At 49.5% G+C, this 17089-nt stretch overlaps 1 protein-coding gene across 2 annotated transcripts in view; it reads right to left on the bottom strand.

The window, feature by feature from the left end:
• LSM5 (LSM5 homolog, U6 small nuclear RNA and mRNA degradation associated) overlaps window positions 1-17089 on the bottom strand; it is a 52165-nt gene that overhangs the window by 19678 nt on the left and 15398 nt on the right. For both annotated transcript variants that reach the window (XM_063922561.1, XM_063922560.1), the window contains exon 3: window positions 1105-1132. In XM_063922561.1, coding sequence (XP_063778631.1) covers window positions 1105-1132 — 28 coding nt within the window. The remainder of the gene's footprint in view (window positions 1-1104; window positions 1133-17089) is intronic.

Raw genomic sequence — 17089 nt, 5'->3', positions numbered from 1 at the left:
CGTAACCTTCCAACATGTCGACAGCCATACCGACACACCGCACACACACAGGGAATGCTCTGACTGAGGACAGGACCCCACAAAGTCCTTTGGGGAGACCGAGAGAGAGTATGCCAGCACACACCAGAGCGCTATATAATGCAGGGATTAACACTATAACTGAGTGATTTTTCCCCCAATAGCTGCTTGTATACATATATTGCGCCTAAATTTAGTGCCCCCCCTCTCTTTTTAACCCTTTGAGCCTGAAAACTACAGGGGAGAGCCTGTGGAGCTGTCTTCCAGCTGCACTGTGAAGAAAAAATGGCGCCAGTGTGCTGAGGGAGATAGCCCCGCCCCTTTTTCGGCGGACTTTTCTCCCGCTTTTTTATGGATTCTGGCAGGGGTAATTTATCACATATATAGCCCTGGGACTATATATTGTGATGATTTGCCAGCCAAGGTGTCTTATATTGCCCTCAGGGCGCCCCCCCCCCCAGCGCCCTGCACCCATCAGTGACCGGAGTGTGAGGTGTGCATGAGGAGCAATGGCGCACAGCTGCAGTGCTGTGCGCTACCTTGTTGAAGACAGAAGTCTTCTGCCGCCGATTTTCCGGAACACTTCTTGCTTCTGGCTCTGTAAGGGGGCCGGCGGCGTGGCTCCGGGAACGAACACCAAGGTCGGGTCCTGCGGTCGATCCCTCTGGAGCTAATGGTGTCCAGTAGCCTAAGAAGCCCAAACTACCACCTGTTAGGTAGGTTCGCTTCTTCTCCCCTTAGTCCCTCGCTGCAGTGAGTCTGTTGCCAGCAGATCTCACTGTAAAATAAAAAACCTAAATATACTTTCTTTCTAGGAGCTCAGGAGAGCCCCTAGTGTGCATCCAGCTCAGCCGGGCACAAGAATCTAATTGAGGTCTGGAGGAGGGTCATAGTGGGAGGAGCCAGTGCACACCAGGTAGTCCTAAAGCTTTCTTTAGTTGTGCCCAGTCTCCTGCGGAGCAGCTATTCCCCATGGTCCTTACGGAGTCCCAGCATCCACTTAGGACGTCAGAGAAATACTTTTTGTTTAAACTAATCATTTGTATCTTATTCAGTTAATGTAGAAAAGGTGTAAGATGTACTTACAATTCTGTGACATCTTCCAGCACCATATCTGTACAGTTATGTAAAGGATAACACAAGAAAGACTTGTTTACGGCAAAAGAAAAAAAAACAAAAACAAATGCAGTACTGTATATTTCGCAAACCAGTTTGGCACGGCAAAGTGCAAGTTGCTACAAATGGGAACCCCGCTTGAACAAAATTTTTTTTTTTTCTTGAAGGATCAGATCTTCTCCACCCAGCAATACTAAAGATTTGCTCTTACATAACACCCTATGGGGCCCTACTCATTAGACGATGCGCTGCCGAGGTGCCCGACGAGCGACCCGGCGGCGGGGGGGGGGCAGTGACGGGGGGAGTGAAGTTTCTTCACTCCCCCCGTCACGCGGCTGCATTGAAGTGCAGGCAAATATGGACGAGATCGTCCATATTGGCCTGCATGCACAGCCGACAGGAGACCAGCGATGAACGAGCGCGGGACCGCGCATCGTTCATCGCTGGAGTCTCCACACTGAAAGATATGAACGAGTTCTCGTTCATTTATGAACGAGATCGTTCATATCTTACAGAAAATCGGCCAGTGTGTAGGGCCTATAACTCACTATTTACAGTTTCTTATAAAGCGCAGGATGTTCCGTTGCGCTTTACAATTGGAAACAACAGTGCAGTGTCACATTGTTTTTGTATAGTTTATTAGTAGGAGAGATCACCTACTGACACCAGCAGCCCCCTAGCTACATAACCTCAGTGTGCAGGTAATACCACAGTGCCTTCACAAGTGCGTGGTTCCATCTGTACATCACGTGACGGGTGGCTAAGCAGAGCTCTGACTATTACAGTAGGAAAGCCTTGTGTTTTGCCTGCACCTCTGTGTAACATTAGTAAAAACAAGGAATGTTTTCCTGCTTCATTAGCCCACAATGTGTTAGAAGTGAGATTCTGAGGTGTTAGACACTAGTAAGTGGGCAAAAATAAAGATGAATAACTAGCGTGCAAGTTATAATTCTGCTGTAACAAAGATTAAGGCGATAGGACTAGTACAGCAAAGAACAATCATACAACAAAGCAACTCTACCGATATAAACTACAAATGAAATGTATATCACAGGGAATCATGACCAAAAAAATAACACAAAAGTTAGGCTGGCGATGTGGCATTGGAACAGTGTGGGGACTATCACAATTGTGGCATACCGCAACACACCGAAACTGCAGCCCAAAAATGAAAAGACGCCCACCGGAGCCATCGCAAACTCATTAGCAACCGCGTAAACATTTGCAGATTACACGCAGCCAACACGTAAAAACGAGGAACATCAGGAGAGATTCAATTTTGGACGACTGTAGGTCTCGTCTAAAGTGACCAGGAGCTGCCTGCCATGTGCCTTGTTTTTATGAGCCTTAATTGGCACTTAGCATAGGAAAAGCCATTTTACATGGCTGATCATTTGCATTTTGGGTACAAGAAAGGAACCATCGCAACCAAAACTATAGTATGCTCATCTCTACCTTTCAGCTTACTCATTACACACTTTTTTTGTATTCTTCCAAAATACATCGGCCTACCTCCCAATATTTGTAGCAGCTGGAGAGTGAAAAGTATTAGAATGACGAGTGCCAAGTGCAACGGCTGCTCTGCTATACAGAGGTAAAGCTAATGTGTCTCCCAAACGGTCCAGGTTTTAAGTATATCCATGGCTCAGCACAGATGGTCAAATCAAATTGACTAAGTTCCTAATTAAGTCACCTGGGAAGACCAGGAGCAGAGCATTCTGTCCCTCCTGGAGAGGGTTATGTTGGGAGGTAAGCAAGTAACAAGTATATACATACCTCCCAACTTTTGATCTGCGCCAGTCTGGACAAAGGAGTGTGCTCCTGAAATAAGGGAGTATGGTGATGGGGCGTGGCCTTGACCTGAATGCTGGACCGTAGAACCTTTCTTGCCCAGCACGAGAGCGACCTGGAAAAACAGGACTGTTCCACTGGAAACGGGAAAGTTAAGATGTACCGTATATACTCGAGTATAAGCCGACTTTTTCAGCACTTTTTTTGTGCTGAAAAAGCCCCCTCGGCTTATACTCGAGTCAGTGGAAGGAGGGACACGGAGGGCACAGTGCGCGCCTCTCCTGTGTCCCTCCTGCGTCTCTATTAAAGGAAGTACCCGTTCGTGAGCTCTGATTGGCTCACGAACCGGCACTTCATTTAAACAGACCCGCCGCGGCCGCCGGAGGGACACAGGAAGGCGCGCGCTGTGCCCTCCGTGTCCCTCCATCACAAGACAGCGCGGGAGCGGCGGAAGGTAAGTAACTGGCACTGGGGGAGCATATTTGGCACTGGGGGGGGGGGCATATCTGGCACTGAGGGGGTATATCTGGCATGGTAAGGGCTGTGTACCGCTACAGCTGCATTTCACACCCTATGCTTATACTCGAGTCAATAAGTTTTTCCAGGTTTTTGTGGTAAAATTAGGTGCCTCGGCTTATATTCGGTTTCATGTATATAAACTAGTGAGTGGGCTTTACTTTCTTTTACACATTCAAAACAAGAACATAGGGGCAGATGTATTAACTGGAGAAGGCATGAGGAAATTATAAACCAGTGATATGTGCAAAGTGATAAAGGCACCAGCCAATCAGCTCCAATTTGTAAATTAACAGTTGGGAGCCGATTGGGTGGTGCATTTATCACCTTGCACTTATCACTTCCTTATGCCATCTCCAGGCATATGGGTTTATTCATGAAGCAGTGAAAAGAGTGGAGAAGTGAGCCTACAGAGAAGTTGCCCATGGCAACCAATCAGCTGTTCCGTACAATTGTACAGTATGCAAATTATAAATGTTACTTCAATGCCGATTGGTTGCCATGGGCGCCTTCTCCACTGGTTCACTTCTCCACACTTTTCACTGCTACATGAACAGACCCCTTAATACGGTAGATGCTAGATGGCCCCTAAAACGAGATTTATGGTAAGAACTTACCGTTGTTAAATCTTTCTGCGAGGTACACTGGGCTCCACAAGGAAATAACATCGGGGTGTAGAGTAGGATCTTGATCCGAGGCACCAACAGGCTCAAACCTTTAGACTGTTCCCAAGATGCACAGCGCCACCTCCTCTACAACTGCCCTCCATGCCAGTGAGCTCAGTTTAGTTAACCAGCCCAATGCAGTAGCAAATACCAGAGACGACAACCGCTTGTAGCCAATTACACCACACACTCACCGCAGGAGAGGGTGTCAGCGGCTATGCCAATACCAACTAAAAAAAAAAGCCAAGTGCGTCAGGGTGGGCGCCTTGTGGAGCCCAGTGTACCTCGCAGAAAGATTTAACAACTGTAAGTTCTTACCATAAATCTCGTTTTCTGCTGCAGGGTACACTGGGCTCCACAAGGAAATAACATCGGGGGATGTCCTAAAGCAGTTCCTTATGGGAGGAACTGTAGCGGGCACAAGAACCCGGCGTCCAAAGTATCAAAAGCATAGAACCTAATAAACGTGTTTATTGGAGGACCACATAGCCGCCTTGCACAATTGTTCAAGGGACGCACCACGGTGGGCCGCCGAAGAAGGTCCAACCGACAGAGTAGAATGGGCTTTGATGGTAGCAGGAACCGGACGACCGGCCTGTACATAAGCATGTGCAATCACCATTCTAATCCATATGGCCAATGTCTGCTTGGAAGCAGGCCAGCCACGTTTGTGAAAACCAAACAGCACAAAAAGAGAAATCGGATTTCCTAACGAAAGAAGTTCTCTTTACATAGATACGGAGAGCCCGTACCACATCCAAAGACCGCTCTTTGGAAGACAACTCAGGAGAATTAAAGGCCGGAACCACAATCTCCTGGTTAAGGTGGAAAGAAGACACCACCTTGGGTAAATAACCTGGGCGTGTCCGAAGAACCGCCCGGTCACGATGAAAAATCAAATAGGGGGACTTATAGGATAATGCACCCAAGTCAGAGACCCTTCTGGCTGAAGCAATAGCCAGCAAAAACACCTTAAGGGAAAGCCACTAAAGGTCAGCCGAGGCAAGAGGTTCAATCGGAGACTCTTGTAGAGCTTCCAAAACCACAGACAGATCCCAAGGGGCAACAGGTGGCACATAAGGAGGCTGAATCCTCAGCACACCCCGAGTGAATGTATGATCATCAGGTAGGGTAGCAATCTTTCTCTGAAACCAAACCGACAAGGCCGAAATGTGAACCTTGAGGGAGGCCAGACGCAGGCCTAAATCCAGGCCTTGTTGTAGAAAAGCCAAAAGTTTGGCCGTACTAAACTTGAAAACGTCATGATTGTGAGACGCACACCAAGTAAATTAAGCATTCCAGACCCTATGGTATATCCGAGCAGAAGCCGGCTTACGGGCCTTCAACATAGTTTGAACGACCGCCTCAGAAAAACCCTTGGCCCTCCGGACGGAAGCTTCAAGAGCCATGCCGTCAAAGCAAGACGGGCCAAATCCTGGTAAACACAAGGGCCCTGAACGAGGAGGTGTGGTCATTGTGGAAGTAGAAGGGAACGATCCAACGAGAGGCCCTGTAGATCATAGAACCAGTGTGCCTGGGCCACGCTGGAGCGATTAGAAGTAGGATTCCTCCTTCTTGCTTGAACTTTCGTATTACTCTGGGCAGTAGCAATACCGGAGGGAACACATACGGCAGCCGAAAATTCCATGGGATTGACAGAGCATCCACGAACGCTGCTTGAGGATCCCTTGTCCTTGCTCCGAAGTCCGAAACCTTGCGATTGTGTCGAGACGCCATCAGGTCCACATCTGGGAGTCCCCACTTGTCCACGAGAAGTTGAAACACCTCCGGATGTAGGCTCCTTTCTCCGGCGTGCACGTCCTGACGACTGAGATCGTCCGCCGCCCAGTTCAGAACGCCCGGAATGAACACTGCCGATATGGCCGGCAGATGACATTCTGCCCACTGAAGAATCCTTGATACTTCCTTCATTGCCATGCGACTTCGAGTGCCGCCCTGATGATTGATGTACGCCACCGTGGTGGTGTTGTCCGATTGTACTTGAACAGGTCTGTTCTGTATCAGATGCTGGGCCATTGTCAACGCATTGAACACTGCCCGCAGTTCCAGAATGTTGATCGGGAGTAGAGACTCCTCCTCGGTCCACCGACCCTGGAGAGAGTGTTGTTCCAACACCGCGCCCCAACCTCTCAGACTGGCAACCGTCGTCAGCAGAACCCAGCTGGATATCCAGAAGGGACGGCCCCTGCTCAATCGTTGGTCCTGAAGCCACCAGCTCAGTGACAGACGGACCTCCGGAGATAGGGAGATCTGATTCGGTGAGGCAGGCCGTGCCACTCGGACAGAATCAACTTCTGCAGAGGGCGAGAATGGAATTGAGCATACTCCACCATGTCGAAAGCAGACACCATCAGACCTAGCACTTGCATCGCCGAATGAATCGACACTTGTGGACGGGATAGGAAGCATCGGATCTTGTCCTAAAGCTTCAGGACTTTCTCCTGAGACAGGAACAACCGCTGGCTGTGGGTGTCCAATAACGCTCCCAGGTGTACCATGCTCCGAGCCGGAACCAGGGAAAATTTCTTCCAGTTGATCAGCCATCCGTGGCCTTTCATGCACTGGATTGTCAAATCGAGATGACATAGGAGAAGTTCTGGGGAACTCGCCAGGATCAACAAATCGTCTAGGTATGGTAGTATCCTGACCGCTTGACGGCGTAGTGTGGCCGTCATGACCGCCATAACCTTGGTGAAGGCTCGCGGAGCCGTTGTCAAACCAAAAGGTAACGGCCGAAATTGGTAATGAAGTTTGCCCAAATCACAGGTACCTATCCGGTTTCTTGGAAACAATTTCAGACTCAGAATCATCAGCCACCTGAAGAATGAGACGTATCGCCTCAATCAAATCAGAGACATCCACGGACGATTTTCCCTCCCCATCTGAAACATCTGCGTCAGTGTCCGAGGGGCCAGTATAAGCACCGTCCTCCTCGGAGGACGTGTCAGTTAAGGCCGCGGATCGGGAGGAGGTAATGGCCTTTTTAGAAGACGACTTAGTCTTATGCAGGAGAGAGTGACCCTTAGATTTGGACATGGATCAATTCAAGCTGATCCGCCCATGACGGGTTTACAGCGGGGACCATAATCTGTGATAGCGGCAAAGGTGGTCCCACAGGGGGCGTCAATTTAGTTACAAGCGTGTTTAACAATGTAGAAAATGTAGCCGAAGGTGGATCTTGTGTTGCCCCAAGTGCTACCGACCCACTGGGGGGCAAGGAAGCCCCTGAACTCTCGGCTGCCAAATTATCCTCCATGCAGTCAGTGGCCTCACTACCACGCAGTGCGGGAGAGGCCCCAACATCGTTGCCACGTCTAGCAGACATAACAATGCGCACAGTAATGGACAACTTGGTACAAACAGTAATGTTATATTTAGCAGCACTATACCTAGTAAGAACTCTCAGAACAACAACCGCAGCTGTCCCAGACTGAGGGTTCAATAGGAATATTATATTATATATATATATCTCATACGTCCTAGAGGATGCTGGGGACGACATCAAGACCATGGGGTATAGACGGGATCTGCAGGAGACATGGGCACTCTAAAGACTTTTCATTGGGTGTGAACTGGCTCCTCCCTCTATGCCCCTCCTCCAGACCTCAGTTTTAGAAATGTGCCCAGGCAGACTGAATGCATTCTGAGGAGCTCTACTGAGTTTCTCTGAAAAGACTTGTTAGGTTTTTTATTTTCAGGGAGATCTGCTGGCATCAGACTCCCTGCTTCGTGGGACTGAGGGGGCAGAAGCAGAACCAACTTCCTGAAGAGTTTCATGGCTCTGCTTCTGGCTGACAGGACACCATTAGCTCCTGAAGGGTACTGAACGCTAACAGTGTCTAGATGCTCACTCCCACAGCACGCTGTCACCCCCCTCACAGAGCCAGAAGTCAGAAGACAGGCGAGTATAAGAAGAATGATCTTATATCAAGTAAGTGACGGCTGAGGTGCGGCGCGGCTGGCGGGAGCGCAGTACACCATTGCTGCCCGCACACACAGGCACTGCAGGATGCAGGCGCCCTGGGCAGCAAGAAAAATACCTCAAACTGGCTAAAAGGGGGACCTAAGTTGCCGCTGGCACAGCCCTACCCCCACCAATATAAATATTACAGTGATTTTATGAGTGTAAGGACGCGCCATTGCGGGGGCAGAGCTTCTTCCTCAGGCAGCCAGCACACTACTCAGCGCCATTTTCTCTCTCCTCAGGCTGCAGAGAACACGCTGGTCCTCTCCTCCACTTCTGACAAGTACAGGGTGCTATTAAAGGGGGGGGGCACAAAGCGATTGTGGTGCATTTGATAGTGTAAATTACTATTTAAAAGCGCTGTTGACATACTGTGTTCACAGGAAATACTGGCGCTGGGTTTGTGAACTGGCTGCTCCTATCCTGTGTCCCTCTAACAGATTTTACTGTGGGTGTGTCCCCAAAATAAGTCCCAGTGTGTCTGTGAGTGTGCTGTACACGTGTGAGGGATGTCTGAGGCAGGGAGTTCCTCCCTGGAGGAAGCCATTTTAGGGACACAGTTGTAATGTGGTGGCGCTACCGGCACACCAAGAGCCTGCATGGGTGAAAGATACGTGACAGTATGCATCTGATTAACCGTAGATTAGATCCGTCTGAATCTAAGGCTGCATGCTGGAGAAAGTCTGTGGAAGTTGTGATTTTTCAGGATGCTGTTATTCCTTATGCGGGCGGCCCCTTTGGGTCACATAAGAGACCATTTGCAAATGTTGTAAACACTGATAACGACACGGATTCTGATTCTTGTGTCGACGATAGTGAATCCAGAGAGATATACTGTATACTTTTTGCCAATTTATGATCTACGATTGTGGCTATAAAGGGACGTGTTGGAGGTTACAGAAACCACTCCTGTACCTCAGGAGAAGGCGTATTTATGCAAGGAAAAGAAATCCAAAGTCACGTTCCCTCCTTCACACAAACTAAATGCTCTGTTTGAAGGGATGTGGGTGAATCCTGATAAAAGATTTCGTATTCCAAAAAAGGATTCACAGAACTTACCCTTTCCGGGCTGAGGACAGGAAAAAAATGGGAGTCACCCCCTGTGTTAGACAGTGCACTTTCCAGGTTGACAAAGAAGGTAATTCTCCCTACTCCTGGCACGGCTTCTCTTAAAGAGCCAGCAGACCGCAAAATGGAAACGACATTGAAATCCATTTATGTTACCAATGGTACTCTGCTCAGGCCCACTATTGCCTGCGCATGGGTGTCGCGCTATTGAAAAATGGTCAGAAAGTGTGTCATCAGAAATTGACATGATTGATAAAGATGAGATACTCCTTAAGTTAGGGAAGATCAAGGACGCTGCCGCCTACATGCTGGAAGCAATGAAGGATATTGGACTCGAGTTCACAAGCCGCTACAATGGCAGTATCTGCTAGGCGAGCGTTGTGGATTCGCCAGTGGAACACGGATGCAGATTCCAAAAGAAACATGGAGGCTCTCCCATATAAAGGTGAGGCCTTATTTGGCGATGGCCTGGATGCTTTAGTCTCGCCGGCTACCGCAGGTAAGTCGACATTTTTGCCCTCTGCGCCTGCATTGGCAAAAAAGACCTATCACCCGCAAATGCAGTCCTTTCGGCCCAATAAATACAAAAAGACGAGAGGCTCCCCCTTCTTTGCAGGTAGGGGGAAGGGGAAGGAAGCCCACAGCGGCTCCAGGTTTCCATGAGCAAAAGTCTACCCCTAATTCTGCCAAATCCCCAGCATGACGCTGGAGCTCCCTTGCGGGAGGCCGCTCGGGTGGGTGCACGTCTCAAACTCTTCAGCCAGGATTGGATTCTGTCTGGCCTGGATCCCAGGGTGTTGCAAATAGTATCCCAGGAATACAAACTGGAGTTTCAAGACGTTCCTCCATGCCGATTTTTCAAATCGACCTTGCCAGTTTCTCCGCCAGAAAGAGTAGCAGTAACAGCGGCAATCCAAAAATTATGTCAAGACCAGATCATAGTCCTGGTACCGTTGTCACAACAAGGGAGGGATTTTTATTCAAGCCTCTTTGTGGTTCCGAAGCCGGACGGCTCGGTCAGACCGATCCTAAATCTAAAAGATCTGAATTGTTACCTAAAAAGGTTTAAGTTCAAGATGGAATCACTTCGGGCAGTGATTGCCAGTCTGGAGGAGGGGGGACTACTTGGTGTCGGTGGACATAAAGGATGCTTACCTGCATGTTCCCATTTATCCTCCTCACCAGGCTTATCCAAGATACGCGGTTCAGGATTGCCATTACCAGTTCCAGACGTTACCTTTTGGTCTCTCCACGGCACCAAGGGTATTCACCAAGGTGATGGCGGAGATGATGGTCCTCCTTCGTCAGAAAGGAGTCAATATAATTCTTTATCTGGACGACCTCCTGATAAAGGCGAGATCCAGGGAGCCGTTGTTATCAAACATATCACTCTCTCTGTCAATACTCCAACAACACGGGTGGATCATAAATTACCCAAAGTCACAGTTGGAACCGACGACAAGGTTGTCTTTCCTCGGGATGATTCTGGACGCAGAAGTTCAGAGAGTATTTCTTCCGCTGGAAAAGGCTCTGGAAATCCAGAAAATGGTAAAACAGATATTGAAACCATCAAGTGTGTCGATCCATCAGTGCATTCGGTTGTTGGGGGAAGATGGTGGCGGCCTACGAGGCCATACAGTTTGCCAGGTTCCATGCCAGAGTATTCCAGTGGGACCTGTTGGACAAGTGGTCAGGGTCACACCTACACATGCACAGAAAGATAATCCTGTCGTGAAAAAACAGGATTTCGCTCCTGTGGTGGCTGCACTGCTTTCATCTGCTAGAGGGACGCAGGTTCGGGATTCAGGACTGGGTCCTGGTAACCACGGATGCAAGTCTCCGAGGCAGGGGAGCAGTCTTCTCAGGGAGAAAACTTCCAGGGACGTTGGTCACATCAGGAAGCCTGCCTTCACATAAACGTGCTGGAGCTAAGAGCCATTTACAATGGCCTTCAATAAGCTGTACATATTCTTCAAGACCGTCCCGTGCAGATCCAGGCGGACAATGTAACAGCAGTCGCATACATAAACAGGCAGGGCGGAATGAAAAGCAGAGGCGACAAAAATCCTCTGCTGGGCAGAAAAACATCTAAGCGCTCTGTCGGCAATATTCAGTAGCAGTGGATGCACTGGTGACCCAGTGGGTTTTTCCGTCAGTGTAGGTCTTCCCTCCACTTCCGCTGATCCCAAAAGTACTCAGGATCATAAGAAAAACAAGGGTTCGAGCAATCTTCATTGCCCCAGACTGGCCAAGGAGGGCTTGGTACCCAGATCTTCAGCAGTTGCTCATAGAAGATCCTCGGCCTCTTCCTCCTCGAGAGGACCTGCTGCAGCAGGGGCCGTGCGTGTACCAAGACTTACCGCGGCTACATTTGACGGCATGGCTGTTGAGCGCCATATCCTAGCCGGGAAGGGTATTCCCAAGGTCATCCCCACCCTTATTCAGGCCAGAAAGGGAGTAACGTTGAAACATTACCACCGTATTTGGAGAAAATGTGTGTCTTGGTGTGAATCCAAGAAAGCTCCTACTGAAGAGTTTCACTTAGGACGTTTTCTCCATTTTTTGCAGGATGGTGTGGAGGCGGGCCTCTGATTGGGATCAATCAAGGTCCAGATTTCGGCCTCGTCAGTGTTTTTCCCAAAACAATTGGCCTCTCTTCCAGAGGTTCAGACCTTTGTGAAAGGGGTTCTACACATCCAGCCTCTATTCGTGCCTCCAGTGGCACCATGGGAACTTAACGTGGTACTGCTGTTCCTTCAATCGGATTGGTTTGAGCCTCTACAAAAGATAGAGTTGAAGTTTCTCACTTGGAAAGTGGTGATGCTTTTGGCTTTGGCATCCGCAAGGCGGGTGTCTGAATTGGGGGCCTTGTCTCACAAGAGCCCTTACCTGATCTTCCATGAAGATAAGGCAGAGTTAAGGACTCGTCAACATTTTCATCCGAAGGTGGTTTCATCTTTACACATAAACCAACCTATTGTAGTACCAGTAGTTACCGACACATTCACCGATTCAAAATCTCTAGATGTGGTTAGAGCTTTGAAAATCTATGTTGCTAGAACGGCTCGTATACGGAAAACAGAGGCTGTTTGTCCTGTATGCTCACAACAAGATTGGCTGTCCTGCTTCCAAGCAGACTATTACACGTTGGATTAGAAATACGATTCAGCAAGCTGATACTACAGCTGGATTGCAGTTACCGACGTCTGTAAAGGCCCACTCCACTAGGAAGGTGGGTTCAGCCTGGGCGGCTGCCCGGGAGGACACGGCATTACAACTTTGCCGAGTAGCTACTTGGTCAGGGTCAAACACATTTGCTAAGTTCTACAAGTTTGACACCTTGGCCGATGAGGACCTCAAGTTTGGTCAATCCGTGCTGCAGGGTCATCCGCACTCTACCGCCCATACTGGAGCTTTGGTATAGACCCCATGGTCTTGATGTCATCCCCAGCATCCTCTAGGACGGATGAGAAAATAAGAATTTACTCACCGGTAATTCTATTTCTCGTAGTCCGTAGTGGATGCTGGGGACTCCGTAAGGACCATGGGGAATAGCGGGCTCCGCAGGAGACTGGGCACTCTAAAGAAAGATTTAGTACTATCTGGTGTGCACTGGCTCCTCCGTCTATGCCCCTCCTCCAGACCTCAGTTAAGGAAACTGTGCCCGGAAGAGCTGACATTACATTACAAGGAAAGGATTTTGGAATCCAGGGTAAGACTCATACCAGCCACACCAATCACACCGTATAACTTGTGATAAACTTACCCAGTTAACAGTATGAACAAACAGAGCATCAACCAATGGATGCCAACATAACATAACCCTTTATCAAGCAATAACTATATACACGTATTGCAGAAAGTCCGCACTAGGGACGGGCGCCCAGCATCCACTACGGACTACGAGAAATAGAATTACCGGTGAATAAATTCTTATTTTCTCTAACGTCCTAGTGGATGCTGGGGACTCCGTAAGGACCATGGGGATTATACCAAAGCTCCCAAACGGGCGGGAAAGTGCGGATGACTCTGCAGCACCGAATGGGCAAACACCAGGTCCTCCTCAGCCAGGGTATCAAACTTGTAGAACTTTGCAAATGTGTTTGAACCCGACCAAGTAGCAGCTCAGCAAAGCTGTAATGCCGAGACCCCTCGGGCAGCCGCCCAAGAAGAGCCCACCTTCCTTGTGGAATGGGCTTTTACTGATTTTGGAAGCGGCAATCCAGCCGCAGAATGAGCCTGCTGAATCGTGTTACAGATCCAGCGAGCAATGGTTTGCTTTGAAGCAGGAGCACCCAGCTTGTTGGATGCATACAGAATAAACAGCGAGTCAGTCTTCCCGACTCCAGCCGTCCTAGCAACATAGATCATCAAAGCCCTGACTACATCAAGCAACTTGGAATCCTCCAAGTCACGAATAGCCGCAGGCACCACAATAGGTTGGTTCAGATGAAAAGCTGACACCACCTTTGGCAGAAACTGCGGACGAGTTCGCAATTCTGCCCTGTCCATATGGAAAACCAGATAGGGGCTTTTACATGACAAAGCCGCCAATTCTGACACACGCCTAGCTGAGGCTAGGGCCAACAGCATGACCACTTTCCACGTGAGATACTTTAGTTCCACCGTCTTAAGTGGCTCAAACCAGTGGGATTTCAGGAAACTCAACACCACGTTAAGATCCCAAGGTGCCACTGGTGGCACAAAAGGAGGCTGAATATGCAGCACTCCCTTAACAAACGTCTGAACCTCAGGCAGTGAAGCCATTTCTTTTTGAAAGAAAATGGATAGGGCCGAAATATGGACCTTTATGGACCCTAATTTCAAGCCCAGTCACACCCGACTGTATGAAGTGCAGGAATCGACCCAGTTGGAATTCCTCTGTAGGGGCCTTCCTGGCCTCACACCAAGCAACATATTTTCGCCATATACAGTGATAATGTTTTGCTGTCACGTCCTTCCTAGCCTTTATCAGCGTAGTAATAACTGCTTCCGGAATGCCCTTTTCTGCTAGGATCCGGTGTTCAACCGCCATGCCGTCAAACGCAGCCGCGGTAAAGTCTTGGAACAGACAGGGCCCTTGTTGTAACAGGTCCTGTCTGAGAGGCAGAGGCCACGGGTCCTCTGTGAGCATTTCTTGCAATTCCGGGTACCAAGTCCTTCTTGGCCAATCCGGAACAATAAGTATTGTTCTCACTCCTCTTTTTCTTACGATTCTCAGCACCTTTGGTGTGAGAGGAAGAGGAGGAAACACATAGACCGACTGGAACACCCACGGTGTTACTAGTGCGTCCACAGCTATCGCCTGAGGGTCCCTTGACCTGGCGCAATATCTTTTTAGCTTTTTGTTGTGACGGAAAGCCATCATGTCCACCTGTGGCAGTTCCCATCGATTTGCAATCTGCGTGAAGACTTCCTGATGAAGTCCCCACTCTCCCGGGTGGAGGTCGTGTCTGCTGAGAAAGTCTGCTTCCCAGTTGTCCACTCCCGGAATGAACACTGCTGACAGTGCTAGTACGCGATTCTCCGCCCACCGAAGAATCCTGGTGGCTTCTGCCATTGCCACCCTGCTTCTTGTGCCGCCCTGGCGGTTCACATGGGCCACTGCCGTGATGTTGTCTGACTGAATCAGCACTGGTTGGTTTCGAAACAGAGGCTCCGCTTGACTCAGGGCGTTGTATATGGCCCTAAGCTCCAGGATATTGATGTGCAGACAAGTCTCCTGACTTGACCACAACCCTTGGAAGTTTCTTCCTTGAGTGACTGCCCCCCATCCTCGGAGGCTTGCATCCGTGGTCACCAGGACCCAGTCCTGTATGCCGAATCTGCGGCCCTCGAGGAGGTGAGCACCTTGTAGCCACCACAGAAGAGACACCCTGGCCCTTGGGGACAGGGTGATCACCCGATGCATCTGAAGATGCGATCCGGACCACTTGTCCAGCAGATCCCACTGAAAGATCCTCGCATGGAACCTGCCGAAGGGAATGGCTTCGTAAGACGCCACCATCTTTCCCAGGACTCGTGTGCAGTGATGCACCGATACCTGTTTTGGCTTTAGGAGGTCTCTGACCAGAGTCACGAGCTCCTGAGCCTTCTCCTCCGGGAGAAACACCTTCTTCTGGTCTGTGTCCAGAATCATGCCCAGGAAGGGCAGACGCGTCGCAGGAATCAGCTGCGACTTTGGAATGTTCAGAATCCAGCCGTGCTGACGCAATACTTCCCGAGAGTGTGCTACACTGATCAGCAACTGCTCCCTGGACCTCGCCTTTATGAGATCGTCCAAGTATGGGATAATTGTAACCCCTTGCTTCCGAAGGAGCACCATCATCTCGGCCATCACCTTGGTAAAAACTCTCGGTGCCGTGGACAGGCCGAACGGCAACGTCTGGAATTGGTAATGACAGTCCCGTACCACAAACCCGAGGTACTCCTGATGAGGCGGATAAATGGGGACATGCAAGTAAGCATCCTTGATGTCCAGCGACACCATAAAATCCCCTTCCTCCAGGCTTGCAATGACCGCTCTGAGCGATTCCATTTTGAACTTTAATTTCTTCAGATAAAAGTTCAGGGATTTTAAATTTAAAATGGGTCTGACCGAACCGTCCGGTTTCGGTACCACAAACATAGTGGAATAGTAGCCCCTTCCCCGTTGAAGGGGGGTGACCTCTACCACCACTTTCTGGAGAAAAAGTTTGTGAATTGCCTCCACCACTATCTCCCTTTCCATGGGGGAAGCTGGTAAGGTAGATTTCAGGAAACGGTGAGGGGGCATCACCTCGAATTCCAGCTTGTATCCCTGAGACACAATTTGTATAGCCCAAGGATCCACCTGTGAGCGAACCCACTGGTGGCTGAAATGTCGGAGACGCGCCCCCACCGCTCCTGGCACCGCCTGTGGAGCCCCAGCGTCATGCGGTGGACTTAGTGGAAGCGGGGGAAGACTTTTGTTCCTGGGAACTAGCTGCGTGGTGCAGCTTTTTTCCTCTACCCCTGCCTCTGGCAAGAAAGGACGCACCTCTGACCTTCTTGCTCCTCTGAGAACGAAAAGGACTGCATTTGGTAATACGGTGCTTTCTTAGGTTGTGGAGGGACATAAGGCAAGAAATTTGATTTCCCAGCCGTAGCTGTGGAAACTAGGTCCGAGAGACCGTCCCCAAACAATTCCTCACCCTTATAAGGTAAAACCTCCATGTGTTTTTTAGAGTCGGTATCCCCTGTCCATTGCAGAGTCCACAGGACCCTTCTGGCAGAAATGGACATTGCGTTAACTCTAGAGCCCATCAGGCAAATGTCCCTCTGGGCATCCCGCATATATAGGACCGCGTCCTTGATATGTGCCAGGGTCAGTAGAACAGTGTCCCTGTCCAGGGTATCTAACTCCTCAGACAGAGAATCCGTCCATGCATCTTCCGCACTACACATCCAGGCCGAAGCAATTGCTGGCCTCAGCAGTGTGCCCGAATGTGTATAAACTGACTTCAGGATAGCTTCCTGCTTTCTATCTGCAGAATCCTTTAGGGCGGCCGTATCCGGAGACGGCAGGGCCACCTTCTTAGACAAGCGTGTCAATGCCTTGTCTACCCTAGGGGAGGATTCCCAGCGTAACCTGTCCGTTGGCGGGAAAGGATACGCCATAAGTAATCTCTTGGAAACTATCACCTTCCTGTCAGGGGAATCTCACGCTTTTTCACATAATTCATTTAATTCATGTGAAGGGGGAAAAGTCACTTCATGCTTTTTCTCCCCATACATATAAATCCTCTTGTCAGGGACAGGATTTTCCTCTGAAATGTGTAATACATCCTTCATTGCTACAATCATGTAGCGGATGGCTTTAGTCATTTTAGGCTGCAACTTTGCCTCATCGTCATCGACACTGGAGTCAGATTCCGTGTCAACATCTGTGTCAACTATCTGGGATAGTGTG

This window comes from Pseudophryne corroboree, chromosome 5 (assembly GCF_028390025.1).
Source record: "Pseudophryne corroboree isolate aPseCor3 chromosome 5, aPseCor3.hap2, whole genome shotgun sequence".
In the NCBI taxonomy this organism is placed as follows: domain Eukaryota; kingdom Metazoa; phylum Chordata; class Amphibia; order Anura; family Myobatrachidae; genus Pseudophryne; species Pseudophryne corroboree.
The sequence above is the reverse complement of the archived record's forward strand: the minus strand, read 5'-3'. Positions and strand labels throughout refer to the sequence as shown.